At 48.8% G+C, this 13,885-nt stretch overlaps 1 protein-coding gene across 6 annotated transcripts; it reads right to left on the bottom strand.

Annotated features, from left to right (window-relative positions):
- Positions 1 to 4,042: 4,042 nt before the first annotated feature.
- On the bottom strand, positions 4,043 to 13,442 carry SNX11 (sorting nexin 11). Of its 6 annotated transcripts, none has more exons than XM_044000947.1 (8): positions 13,192 to 13,442; positions 10,291 to 10,445; positions 8,651 to 8,705; positions 8,109 to 8,195; positions 7,569 to 7,669; positions 6,338 to 6,433; positions 5,854 to 6,066; positions 4,043 to 5,572 (listed from the first exon to the last, which is right to left on the bottom strand). In XM_044000947.1, exons 2-8 carry the CDS (start codon positions 10,299 to 10,301, stop codon positions 5,293 to 5,295), a joined length of 843 nt encoding a protein of 280 aa, XP_043856882.1. In that variant the 5' UTR covers positions 10,302 to 10,445; positions 13,192 to 13,442; the 3' UTR covers positions 4,043 to 5,292. The 6 variants fall into 6 exon arrangements, with proteins under 6 accessions (XP_043856882.1, XP_043856881.1, XP_043856883.1 ...); XM_044000946.1 differs by having other exon boundaries at positions 13,275 to 13,442; XM_044000948.1 differs by lacking the exon at positions 13,192 to 13,442 and adding an exon at positions 12,360 to 12,491.
- Positions 13,443 to 13,885: the final 443 nt, after the last annotated feature.

Here is a 13,885-nt window from a genome sequence, read left to right as displayed (position 1 = left end):
GGTACCAGCCAGGACTCTGACAACTTGGGCTCCCCCAGGCCCAGGATCTGAGGCACCTGGAAGGGTTATTAGCAGGATTGGAACTCATCCCTCTGCTGGGACCAGATCATAATTACAGTAATTTTCTAACAGAGCTCTGCGGTAGGAGTGTTTAATCAGCATCTGACTCCCTCCTGCTCCCAGCCCTCATCACTCAAGGAGAGGAGTGGGATGTCTCTTAAAGAGACAGTACCCGCCTTTTAGCATTTCGAACAGATGTGCCCTAATTGGTAGAATATATCTAAGTCTCGTAGCTTACAGCAGGCAGGTTGCATTGCATCCAACACAGCCCTGTTTCTGGCTCTTGCCATCCTGTGCCTGCTGCAGAAGCCTGGGTCAGATGCCTTGTGGATCCATGGGCCCAAAATGAATTGGCCACTTTGGGGAGATGGGGGGGGGAGCGGGGGTGAGGGGAAGAGTTTACTTGGGCAGAACCTTTATTGGGGGTGGGAGGGCAGTCAACTAACTGCCCCTGGCTAGAGCCAAGAACTGTTGCTATGTATTAATTGGCTTCGCTCCAAGGTGAGTAGAAGGGGAAGGGAGGGGATTGATGGGGAACGTATAACCTGGGGGCTAGGCTGGTGACACTGCCCGGAGATCTCAGAATGTTTCCCTCTCATATTCCAGTTTTCCTGCTTCTCCCCACATCATTCACATCTCTGTTCACTGGCAGGGAATATGCTGTTTCTCTCCTCCTTGGATGGTTGAGGGAAGTAAGCTCTCTCCTGGGCGAAGGGGAAGAGAAATGATTCACTCTGAGCACTTCGCTATCCTAAAAACTGCGGAGCTTGTCATTCTTTTGCACATAAGCCTTTCACGTTTATTACATGTTGAGGCTCGAGACCCCCACCCCCACCCCCCTTCCCAGCCGTGGAAACATCACCCCTTAGAAGTGATTTTTACAAGCCGACACCATGGCTGGACTCGAGGTCCCCACTGTTGAGCTCCGAGTGTTAAACCTGCACCAAGGGGCTTGCTGCGGCAGCACCAGAACCAGAGCTATTCAGAGAGGGAGATGAGAAGTTAGGAGGGGTTGGACAGCTTCCAAAGTGGGGGAATGGAGCCGGGCCAACCCAGGGGTGGGGGGTGAGGAGGAGAGAAGCATAGCCACAGCTGGAGTAGAGAAAGGTTACCTTGAGCCAGTCTATGTGTCTGCCGTGGAGCTGACCTCAGGCTGGCAGGAGGCAGGGGGAGGAGGGAGGAGTGGGGCCTAGGATCAGTGCCCAGCGCCTGATTGAAGGAAGTGGTTATCTCACACTGCAGTAGTTATCTGCTTGGCTTTAGCTATGTCTCAGCTGGCTGCTTACACATAAATCCACAGATGCCACTCCAGCCCTTCACTGAATGCTCCTGCGGCCTCCGTGAGGCAGGCTAAGTTGGGCTGTTTCCATCCCCACCACCAGCCCCTGGACACTTCTGCCCCCACCATTCCTCCCACCCCTGCTGCTGGGAATATACGGCCCTGAGATAAACAGATTCATGTATCAAAGACAGACTAGCCTAATGTCTGAATAGATCTTTAAAAAATGAAAATGCCTTCCCTCTGCTCTTCCCCATTCAGCCATGGTTACCTAAAATTAAACTAACAGGCAGATCCCTTGGCTTTTGAAAAAGGAGGGTGCCTATGACCTGGTAGCAGTGCTACCAGGGAGGGGGTGAGGATTGTTTTGAACAGTGAGATTGTTTTGCTTGTTTTTAATTTCATTTTACATAATTTTGAAGTATCTATCCTATGGGAGCCCACACTATCTGGAAACCTGGTTTTGTTTTATTTTTATCGTGTCATCACTATCAACGGAAAAATCAAACAAGGGTAAAAGAATCATACATTCTACATGTACAACCATATCTGATTGCTTACTGCCTCAGGGAGGGGGGGAGGGGAAGGAAGGAAGGATAAAAATTGGAACTCAAAACTATAAACAGGGCAGCTAGATGGCGCAGTGGATAGAGCACCGGCCCTGGAGTCAGGAGTACCTGAGTTCAAATTCTGCCTCAGACACTTAATACTTACTAGCTGTGTGACCCTGGGCAAGTCACTTAACCCCAATTGCCTCACTTTAAAAAAAAAAGAGTCAAAACTATAAATAAAAGTGTTTATTACCTAAAAAAACCCCAAACAAATAACAAATAACAAAAAATCTTACCCCAAACCCTTTAACAAAGCAGAACCATATACAAATAGCCAAGCAAAGAAAATGCAACTGTGTTCACTTCCCATCTGGCCTGAAATTCTTCCATTTTTGAATCTCTTTTCCTTCCTCTGTATGCAGAGGAGCAAGTGGCAACAGGAACTTGGGGGCAGCTCAGCCTTAGAGTCTAGAAGGCATGGATTTCAGGACTGCCTTTAACTCAGTCCAGCTTGGTGACCCCAGACAAGTCTCAACATCTCAGCTTCTAACACTTAGCTGACAGGGGAGATCAAACGAGTTTACCTCTGTAAAGCAATTCACAAACTATTAAGGTGCTCTAGCAATGCTTTTATTACACGAGTGGCTGCTCTGCAATTCCTCTGAGTCTTGAGAATTCCTTTCACCTATAAAATCACAGATCTTGGACCAACACCCCCCCCCCAAAAAAAAAACCCTATACAGATATGGTCAGTGAGTATAGATTCTGCTGGGTTTGCTCTGTATCTTTTCACATAGGTCTTGGAAACCAGCTCTTTAAATAAGCTGTCTTCACACACACACACACACACACACACACACACACACACACACACACACAAAAATAAGCCAAGCAGATAGTTCATAACAGAAAGAGAAATGAGTCAGAGTATGTTCTGCCTCTGGTTAGAGGGAAGCAAACCTGGGACCTTTCGTTTCCTACACCAGTCTGGATGGGCCTCTGAAAGACTGGGAGCCACTTTGACCAAGTTTATGGATGTGTAGGTACAACTCAACTGGTGATAACTTGAAAGACAGGGCTAATAATGCATTTGGGGGGGGCTTCTTTTCTGGTAGCCCCAAGCTTGTCTTACCAGTTAAAAGCTTCCCCTTCAAAGAAATTCCACCATAGGGCATTTTTTCCCCAGGCAGCAGCCTCAAACCTCCACCCTAGCCAGAGAAGGGAGACGGCTGTTTGGCCAGCTTCAGACTGAAGCCATGCTTATGGGTGTGTGTGCTAACTCTAATTAGTCATTAAAAAAGACTATGGAAGTCAGGGGGGAAAAAATAATTTCCCTGTCTTCCTCCAGCTCCTGCTGTCCCATCAGCCCACCCTGCTGGCAGGACCAGGAGCTGAATGCCAGCTCCTGGAGAAAAAAGTGGGGAACACAAGACAAGCAACCCAGCTTGCTGTTTTTTGGCTGAGTAGGGAATTGACACAGACCACCTCCGGCTCATGTCTGGAAGTTTCGAGATCAGAGAGCTTCAGGCACAGCTGGGTTCACAGCTGCACCATTTGGAGAATTGGACTTATTAATATTCATGAGCCATCCCCACCAATCGGCAGAGCGGATGCCATTAGCTTAGCATCTGTCAGGTTTTTTGTTTTTTGTTTTTTTGTAAGGGTTGTGTATGTGACTTTTGTTGTTGTTGTCCTTTTAAATGAACTTCTTTTGACATTTCGGATTTGCTTCTGTAGGTTTCCCCTACTTGGACCACAATGCTGAGATGTGGGGAGGGAAGAGGGAAGGATGGGGAACAGTGAGGGTGGCATGTCTGCCTGTTGATCAAGTCTCTGTCTTTTTCAGCACCTGGCACCTCAGATAGGTAACAAGGGGGGAAGCAGCATCAAGTAAATTATACCTAAGCGGGTATATGTAGGTGGAGGCCCCGGAGAAGAGCTAGAGGGCCAAGCTTTTCGGAAGATGCCCTTTCTGCCAGTGGTTAACCTGAGCAATGCTCTCCCCTGCCCGGATGTGGAAGGGCTGCCGGGCACAGCTCTCAGTCATTATTTCCACGCTGATAAATTCATGATTTATTAAAGTAACTTACCGCCAGCCCTGACTCCCTCCTTCTCCGCCACAGCTTGTTAGACACGAATTGCAACAACAGTCTTAAATACTTGAATTTTATTTCAGGCCAGATCACCTCCACTCTGAGCTAAATGCCATGACAGTCCCACAGTGTCCACTGGTAGTAACAGAGTACATAGACAAGGTGTGATGACCAGAGCAGGGGAAGGAGAGAGGAATAAGCAGACCCACAGCCACGGGAAGGGCTGAGCCATGATCAAAGACAGTGGTAGAAACCCCAGCAGCCCAGCTCTCAGTGGAGAGGCAGCAGGAGGCCAGAATGCCTCATTGTCTAAAGGCATCCTGTTCCTCTTCCCTAGAGCCCTTTGCTTACAGGGGAAAACAAAGCCCTTATCAACAAGCACAGCTCCCTGGCCCTGGTGAATTGAACAGGCTGTCTTTCTGCAACATGGAGAGAGACTATGCAGCAAGAAAGACATCGTGGGGTGTGGGGAATATGATGTGCAACAAAGTGGGGGGGGGGGGAGAGTTGAACTTCTCTGCATCCAGCCTCGAGTGGAAGTCAGCCTGAGGCTGCCACCCCCAAACCAACCCAGCAGCTCAGGGTGCAGCAGCTGTTTGCTCCCCTTCTGGCTAGAATCAGGTCCCCCATTTCGAACAGGGCCACCAAACTGCTGCTTCACTCACCCTCGAACAGGGTGGCAGCAGCCTCAGGCAGTCACAAACTCCAGCTGCAGAGCCAAAGGAAGAGCGGGAAGAACAAGGGGACAGCAAGAGAACTACCCACCAGACTGCAGGGGCAGGGAGGTAGGGAGAAGGCAAACTTCCCGAAACAAACAGCTACAGGGGCTGGAGCAGAAACAGGCAACCATCTTCTCATGAGTCCACTTCTCAAGCAAGGGGATGCCAGCTGGCTTCCAGTGGCCACTGGGACAACGCAGAAGCCAAAGCTAACACCTTCTTACTTCAGGTCCCCAACTGCACCCAGGTCCCCCAAAGCTGGTGTATTTAAAAAGGGTGTTTCTACTCATGTCAGCAAATTTGAAGAATCTGCTCCAGGACAGTCAAGTGCAGGGAGTTGTAAGACAAAACAGCCCCTAAGTTCTCAGATTTGTGCAGAGCACGGTCAGCCTCCTGTCTACCCAGAACCGGGTGGAAGACAACTAAGTGAGAGAGGAGGGCTGCAAGCTGCCACCACCACCGTGTGAGGCTGAGGCTGCCCAGGAGGTCGACGACCCTAGACACTGCTGATCACCCTACCCCACCCACCTGGGCTGGCCCCCTCTGGCCTGCTCCCTTCACATCTGATCTCAGACCAAAGCATTCACTTCTCAGACCGTTTCCAACTGGCCAGATTCTGAATCCATGTCATAGGATGGGTGAACTGAGCGGTCGTCTTCCACTCTCTTCCAGGGCTGGGGGGCACTGGTCCTTTCATCAGATTGGACAAAGTTCCAGCTTGAAGATGAGGTTGGAAGAGGAAGAGAGGAACTTTCCAAGTGAGGAGCCACAGTATCAGCCATGGGAGGCCACACTGCCACGTGGTCCTTTTCTTCATTCTGCAGAGGTGAGGAGGAGGCCTGCCCACCAGCTCTTCGGATAAAACAGCTACTGGAAAAGATTTGGGAAGTGAACACAGAAGGAGGAAGCAAACTCTCCCCCTTCTTCCTCCCAAGGTTTCACATCCTAAGTCAGGATGATTACTCATCTGGCAGAAGGTAACCAAGCATGATTGCTACGGAATAATCTCCTTCCTCTGGCCTCATCTTGTAGATGAGGGCACCGAAGAGGAGGGCTGTGCCCAAGGTCACACTGCTGGTATCAGAGCTGAGCTTTTGATTCAGGTCTGATTCCAAGACCAGGATCCTATCCGGCTCCTAACCTCTCCTTACCTCTTACGCTGGTCTCCCATTGCCAGCTGAGGAGAACCCATGCTCTCTTCTTGGACCCAGCCACAGTTAGACATAGCATAGTGGAGAATGGCATCAGCTACAGTCATAGGGCTCCGACCCTGGACACAGGCTTCGATCTCTGGCACTGACAACTGGCTCTGCAGGAAGAGGTGTAGCTGGCTGTCGGACAGGAGGACCACGTTCTGCAGGACTCTATGGCCAGATCCAGCAGGGATTAGAGAGCATCCTGAGATAAAGCACTGCCCTGAACTGTGGGTGTCCCGGGGACTTCTGTGAGCCTTCGAGGCCCCAGGAAATTGGACGTTAGGGACGTAGCTACATCTGTGACAAGGCTTCCCTCAGCCTAGCCAGGACCTGCCTCCACCTCCTCCCCAAGGCAACCTGTCCCCTGGAGTACCCCTGGCCTGGCATGTTTAGGCACCACTTTGGCTGGCACAAAGGCCAACTGGCCATCTCCACTCACTTCTCCAGGAAGTGCTGAAGACCCTGTCGCCTCTTCTCAATAAATTCATCTGAGTTGCCAAAGAAAGTGGACTTTCCAGGGAGTTCAGGTACAGGTCTGGAGGGAAACAAGAGAAAAGAAAACGATGCCAGCATCTAGCCTGAAGGAAACCCATTAGAAAGCAGCCCCATTTGTGATTAACATTTACTGGAGTACGTTTTCAAAACTGCCCATTTCTTTCCCCTGTCATAGAAAAACAGGATACCCCTACATCTTTAGCTTCTTAAACTGATCCCACTGCTGACAGGTTCTGTGCTCTAAACTGCTCTTCCAGTAGCAGGGATGAGGCAATAGTGAACAACTTCTACTGTCACTTTCAAAGGGACTACATCTGGAGGAAAGCTGGCAAAGGATAATGAGTGTGGTCAGTGGGAGTGAAGTCACCTAAGTTATAGAAGAGGAAGGCATGAACCGTGACTTCTGGTTCATAATAAATGAGCAGTTGGGGGCAGCTAGGTGGCGCAGTGGATAAAGCACTGGCCCTGGAGTCAGGAGTACCTGAGTTCAAATCCGGCCTCAGACACTTAACACTTACTAGCTGTGTGACCCTGGGCAAGTCACTTAACCCCAATTGCCTCACTAAAAAAAAATAAATAAATAAATGAGCAGTTGGTCAAATTTTCAACAAATTCTCCCATCATCACTAAAGAATCAGAGATTAAGTTGCAGAGAATGCAGGCATCCCCCCCCCCTTTTTGTGGAAAAACTGTCCCAATCCTTTCCACATTTCAAACTTAATTTTAAAAACACCAAAAACCCCACACCTCCTTTCTAACCAAGGCTCTCAGTTGGCTAATTAGCTGAATCCCCAGGAATGGGAATCTGCATTCCAAATTCACAATTTCTGCATTTCAAACAGATGGGAAAGCAGCGACCCTTCAGATAAGTAGAGGAGCCTGATGGCTCCAATTTCAGTATGAAATTTGTTCAGGTTTTTCCTTGGCATGTTAGAACAGAAGCTTATTCCATAAGCCACTGCTTCAGTTAGATGACATAAAGTTCAAGGTCTAAAGGTCAAGGGTTTGAGCGCCCACAAACACACACAACTCAATTTGAAGAAGTGCCCTATAATTCCCTTCCTCCTGCCTGGCAAGTTCTAACACTTCTGTCCTTTGGGACCCCCAACCCCCACCCCAGAACACTTCTAAGCATTTGGGACCAAGGCCCAAGAAGAACCATGTGACAGACTCACACTAAGCCAGCATTTCTCTGGAGCTGCTTTCTCAGCCAAACAAACTCCCGATAGCGGCGACGCACACAAGATGTCTTGGCAGTAAAGGCCTTGCTATTGGTCTAGAGAAAGACAATTATAAGAGACAACTGACAATGAGTCCTTACAATTTACAGAGCACTTTACGAACACTCTCACTGGGGCCTCTGAGGAACCCTGGGCAGCAGGTTCATGTTACAATTATTTCAGAAATGTTAGTACCCAGAAACAAGCTTTGAACTCCAGTCTTCTGGACTCCAAGCCCCAAACACAATCCACTCTGGTACAGAAGGTCCCTCCCTTGTACTTCGCAGCTCAAGGAGAGTCAGTCCCCAACACTAGCACTCCTTGTTGTGTCTTTTAGTCCTTTCACACTTTTTCTGCCAATCTCCCCAGGCCTTAGGCCTGCTAGTAGTAGCACTTAGCCCCAATCCTGGACTTCAGAGCTGGGAAGACTAATGATTCCTGCCAAGTAATGTTCCCTATTAGCAGGTCACTGGTTTTCCCAGCCCCAATACTTACATGAAGGAATATCTTGTAGTCCACATAAGAATTCCAGGAACCTTCATTCTGTACTCGGGGATCCTGGACCCGTACGGTAATCAATTCCTGAAGGTGAAGAACACTTGTCTTAGCTTCACTAAAGGCCGTTCTGCAGAGACTGCCAGCTCCCCCACGGGCTCCTTGCTCACCAAGCTGGGGTGCAGGAAAACTAATTCATAGCAATGTACAGTCTACTAAACCAGAGTTTATTCCAGCCACATCAGAATCCCTAAGACTACAAGGGGAAAGCATTGCACTCTATTGGATGACGGTTTCATTTCCAGTTTTTCTTTTTTTTTTTTTTTTTGAGGCAGTTGGGGTTAAGTGACTTGCCCAGGGTCACACAGCTAGTAAGTGTTAAGTGTCTGAGGCCAGATTTGAACTCAGGTACTCCTGAATCCAGGGCCGGTGCTTTATCCACTGTGCCACCTAGCTGCCCCCATTTCCAGTTTTGCTAATCTCCCTCTTTACCCTACTACCTCTCTCCACTGGAAACTAGAATGTAGGAAACACATTCTTACCTCCTGTTCTTGATTCTCCAGCATCCTATAGGAAGAGCCCAACTGAGGGGACCATCTGATGAAGAGAAAGAAAAATCATCATCACTTGCCTTAGCCCCTTGGACCAGAATGAAATTTTGGAAATGCTCTGAGACACCAGAGAAGCCCAAACTCAACACACTGACATCTCCAAGCTAAGGGTCCACACATGCTGGCATCCCCTCCCTAGCCTCTCTGAGCTAAGACTGATCTCACTTTTTGTGGGCAGGCACCACATTTCAACTCTTCTATTCCAAAGGGCAAGGCCAAGAACATTAGTCACAAACCAGAACACGTGTGTCCCATGGTGACGGTCCCTAGGAGGCAGAATAAGCAGGTTCATCTGGAAACCTTTCAGAACTCTCACTCAGGCAGTCATGAGGCCAGCACAGACAGCTGTGCCTGGGACAGGGAGCTTTAGTGAGCAGCAGTACAAAAGCCAAGGCTTTAGAAGAGAGCCCAACACTGCCCCCTCCTGGCTATTTCAAGACAGCAAAAGCCTGAAAACAGCACTGCCCCCCTCCTCGGACCCTCTCTCAGGAGTCTGTCAACCTGCCTGCGCTTTCCCAGTGACAGATTCACCTCAGCAGAGATGAACAGCAGCAGCACCCAGGGGCCCTCAAAATGACTGTCTGGTTTCCCTCTTCCCTACTTCATCTGCTTCTCAGAACTAGAGCCAGCACTTCCTCTCTTGTGCTCCATCCGGCTTGTCTCTCTGCCCCACCACCCCACAGCTACCCAGGTCAACCCAGGACCCTTTACACTCCTTTGGTAAAGATTCATTAAAGGCTGAGATTCCTACGATGAGCAGGTTTACATTTGTAGCAACATTGCCCATTCTGACAAGGGGACCATGAAGGCAGCAGCTCAGGGCTGCTGGAGTCCAAGGGGGCCCATGATGTCACCTTCTGTTAAAATACAGCACTAATCTTATTACTCCTAGAACCTCTCCAACAGGATCCACGCTTGCTGCTGCCTCCACCCCCTTCTCTCTCAAGACTGTAACAATAAGGTTTAATTTCCCTTTCCAATTTACCTTGAAATGAAAACGGACCACAGCCAATATGCACTGCCAACAAATGACGCAGGCTGGCTCATGGGAAAACAAGACTATCTCGAAGATCTCCCTCTCTACCCACCCCACCTCTACCACCCCTCCCCAAACCACACACCCACTCATTTTTACAGTCTCACAATTAATTTTAAACACATTTTCTTATTAGTTCTGCCTTAGCATTAAGAGAGGATGTAATGAGTTTCCTTCTATTTTATGTTTTGCCAACACAAGGCTAACGTTTCTAGTGAAAGGAAACTCATTTGCACCATGAAATTAGCAGAGCAAACAGCTCTTCTAATTCTCTCCAATATACCAGACGGCTTCTCCACAGACAGGCATCACATGCAGAGATATGTCTGAATGGTATATAACAAGATTGGACTATAACACCGGGCAAGTCCAGACCCTTCTGATTTCAAAATTTGTTTTGAACAGTGTTCTATCAGCTGACCTGTTCCAAGGTTGCTGTTCTAAGGAGATAGGAAGCTCCTGTTCTGCAGCAGGAGATCACTCAACACCTCCAGGCAAATAAAAGACTTCTACCAAAAAGAGCCTGCACACTCACCTCAGATGCATAGGCACAAATTAGCCTTGGGCAAATCCTTTCTTCTCTGTTAAGACTTTTGGCAATTCACCAGGACTACTGACATACTTCAGATCATTTTTTCCCAGGAGTAGCTCAACATACACATGTAGTAGTACAGTCTTCTAATGCACCATCTATAGGGATAACAAAAACCATCTGGGCATTCAGAAATGTCCCTATGGCCATATTTTAATGGACGCACAGCTATTTTCTAATGCTGCATTTGCCAGCACCTCCCATTTTGGAGAGCTCTGGCTCCACAATCGATTTTTTTCAGTGATTTCTCCCACCACACACTGGCCACAGGCATAGGACCTGGCTCCTCAAAATCAAACAAAAAACCAAGTCTCATTAAGTCTGTTACAAATAGTATGTTAAGGGAGCAGCTGGTGGGCGCAGTGGATAAAGCACCGACCCTGGATTCAGGAGGACCTGAGTTCAAATCTGACCTTAAACACTCGACACTTACTAGCTGTGTGACCTTGGGCAAGTCATTTAACCCTCATTGCCCAGCAAAAAAACAAAAACAAAACACACACACAAATAATATGTTAGAGCCTGTGATCATGAAGGACGTATCTATATTTTTCTTTTCTATAGAAGATATAAACCACCTAAAATCTAGTTAATTATACCAATTAATTTCTCCAACAGCCCGTTATCATCACTCCTCAGGAAGAAATGAGACCCTAGCTTTCTAATGGAAAAAAAGGAATAAGAACATCTAAGTGGTCCATGTGGTCTAGGGGTAGAGAGTTCTGAATTATCTAGTCAAGACTAGGTAAGTTGAATACACAAAGGAACTGGCTAAAACATCAACACTACCTGCTCCTAGACCACTTAGGCCACATCTATAACTTCTGTTCACATCTCCCCCTTAGAATCTTATCCTATTTCAACATCAGCAGTTCAACCTATGAAATCTCATGACACTGAAGTTCAGAAAGGATATTTATTTTAACTTTTCTATGATATAATTAATTTGCAAGGAAACAACTGTCCAGTGGTCCATTTTATTTTTCCTTTGAAACAATCAGGAGTTTTCTTTGGGGGGAAAATAAGTAGTGTCATCATAACTGTTACTCAGCCTTTCAAGTCTGATGGTATCAGTTCATAAAAAGTCTGAGCTGAAGGGAAAAATATGTTGTCAGGGTCACTCTCAATTACCACAGCTGTAACTAATCTGTAGTATTTTAGAGAACATTAAACCTCCAACAGGGGCAGCTAGGTGTCACGGTGGGTAGAGCACTGGGCTGGAAATCATCTCTCTGAATTCAAATTTGGCCTCAGACACTAGCTGTGTGACCCTGGGGGAGTCACTTGACCCTGTGTGCCTCAGTTTTCTCATATGCAAAATGAGCCTTATCTGATAAGGAAATAACAAACCACTCCAGTATCTATGCCAAGAAAACCCCAAATTTCCTTACAAAAAGTTGGACATGACCTAACAACAAAGGCTTCAACAGACCATCTTTTCCCTAATAGGTGCCTTGAATGGAACCCAGATGGGATCTGCAAGATCCAAAAGGTTTATGTTGTTAGTGGAGAGGGCACTGGGAGTCAGGAAGCCTGGATTCTTAGGCCTAGTTCTATGTGACTTAAAAAAAGGGGCTCCACCTTTCTGAGTATCAATTTCCACATCAGCATTAGGAATGTGGATGACAGGTCCTCCTCCCTACCTCACCAATTATTAATGAGGCCAACAGGAGCTGGGAGTAAAAAAAAAAAAATTAAAGCAAACAACACTGACTTTGGGGGGGGGGGGGCGGCAATGGGGGTTAAGTGACTTGCCCAGGGTCACACAGCTAGTAAGTGTCAAGTGTCTGAGGCCGGATTTGAACTCAGGTACTCCTGAATCCAGAGCCGGTGCTTTATCCACTACGCCACCTAGCTGCCCCACAACACTGACTTTTAGTAATAATAATAATAGAATTTATAAAGGTTGTATAGCACTCTTTACAAAAGCTACCTCATTTGAGCCTCACAACCGCCCTAGGAAGTCTGCTATTACCCCCATTTTTCAGAAGAGAAAACTGTGGCAGCCTTACCTGGAGCCACACAGCTACTAAGTGTCTGAAGCAACATTTGCATTCGGGTCTTCCTGACTCCAAATCCGGCTTCACTGTACTACAGTAGCCTCACTAACTCTAGTTCCATTCTCTGCTTAAGTTTGAGAGTCAACTTTTCCTGCCTTTCCTAAACCTCTTCCCCTCACCGGGCCCAAAACAAAAGCTGCCCCTATCTCTGGGATCTCGAGGGGAGCCCTCCCCCCACCCCCAGCCCCCGACCAGCTCCGTCACCTCCCCAAACTGGCAAGTTCCGAGTCTCACGAAGGGAACTGCCGAAAGCGGATCAAGAAATCACGGAGCTTTTAAAGGGCACGGCTGGAGGGAGGACGGGGAGGACCTCAGTACACACCGAAGGGCCACGACCTGGGGTCATGGAAAGAGAGATCCAGGCGCCCGGAAGACCTGGATTCGAGTCCCACCTCAGATACTTAATAGTCCTATTGCCCCCTGGGGAGATCATGTCACCTCTCTGGAATGCGGTTTTCTCAACTGTAAAAGGTGGAGGGGGGGGGTGTTGAAAGAGGATTCACCGGATTCTGAGGACCCCCCCCCCCCGGTCTAAAGCTAAAATCCTTCAACCATCCCATGGCACTTTATCCTGGCTCCACCGGTCTCACCCCAGGCTTGGCCCTTATCCCAGCTTCCTCGGTGGCTCCACTGCTTCCCCGGGGACCCCGGGCCTGCTCCGCTGCCTCCACCTCCGATACCCCGGGTCCCGGTCCTTCCCTCCTCCCACGGCCCGGATACACCGTTCCCTCTCACATCACTTTTCCCTCCTCCCTGAGGCTCCGGGTAGAGCACCCCGACCCACCGCGGCAGCCAGTGGCTCTTGGGCCGCAACTCCCACAAGCCCCAGGCGCTGCCGCAGCCCGGAGGAATCCAGAGGCCCCTCACCTGAAGACACAGGCTACGCCCCTCGCCGGCAGTTCCACCACCCAGCCAGATAACCGGGATCGCCGGCTTCTTCTTCCGGGGCACAAGGCCCCAGGGCATGACGGGAACCAGAAGGCTCCTTCCCTCCACGCCAACCACAGCAGTCCCAAGACGCCCCGCCCCAGCCCCTCCTTAGATCTGAGACCCGAGCGTTGGGTCCCAAGGAGAAGAAAGGAGTGGGTCAGGTCTCCGCCTCTCCCAAAGCCACCAATTACAGGCCGGGTCCCTTGGCGGCCCACGTGCTTAGCGCACGTGGGTAGGTGGAGTTAGGGGCGAGGGCGGCAATCTAGAGACATTGACCAATCCAGGGGCACGTCCCTCTCATCTTTGCGGGCGATAGCCAATCAACGACCAGGTGGACTGTTTAAAGGTCTAAAGGCCGCCTTGGTGTTTGTCTGGAACCTTTGCTGCAACTCTGCTTTCTGTTACCTAGGATCCATCTGGAGGAAGTTAGCGTTTCTTTGGGATGACTGAGCTAAGTGGGTCGAAATTCAGAAAAGGAATGCCTGTAACCACAACAGATGTTGAGAGTTTACATCTTACTAAATAAACCCCAGGACTTTGTGTCTCCC

The sequence above is a fragment of the Dromiciops gliroides genome, chromosome 4 (assembly GCF_019393635.1).
Source record: "Dromiciops gliroides isolate mDroGli1 chromosome 4, mDroGli1.pri, whole genome shotgun sequence".
NCBI lineage: Eukaryota > Metazoa > Chordata > Mammalia > Microbiotheria > Microbiotheriidae > Dromiciops > Dromiciops gliroides.
The sequence above is the reverse complement of the archived record's forward strand: the minus strand, read 5'-3'. Positions and strand labels throughout refer to the sequence as shown.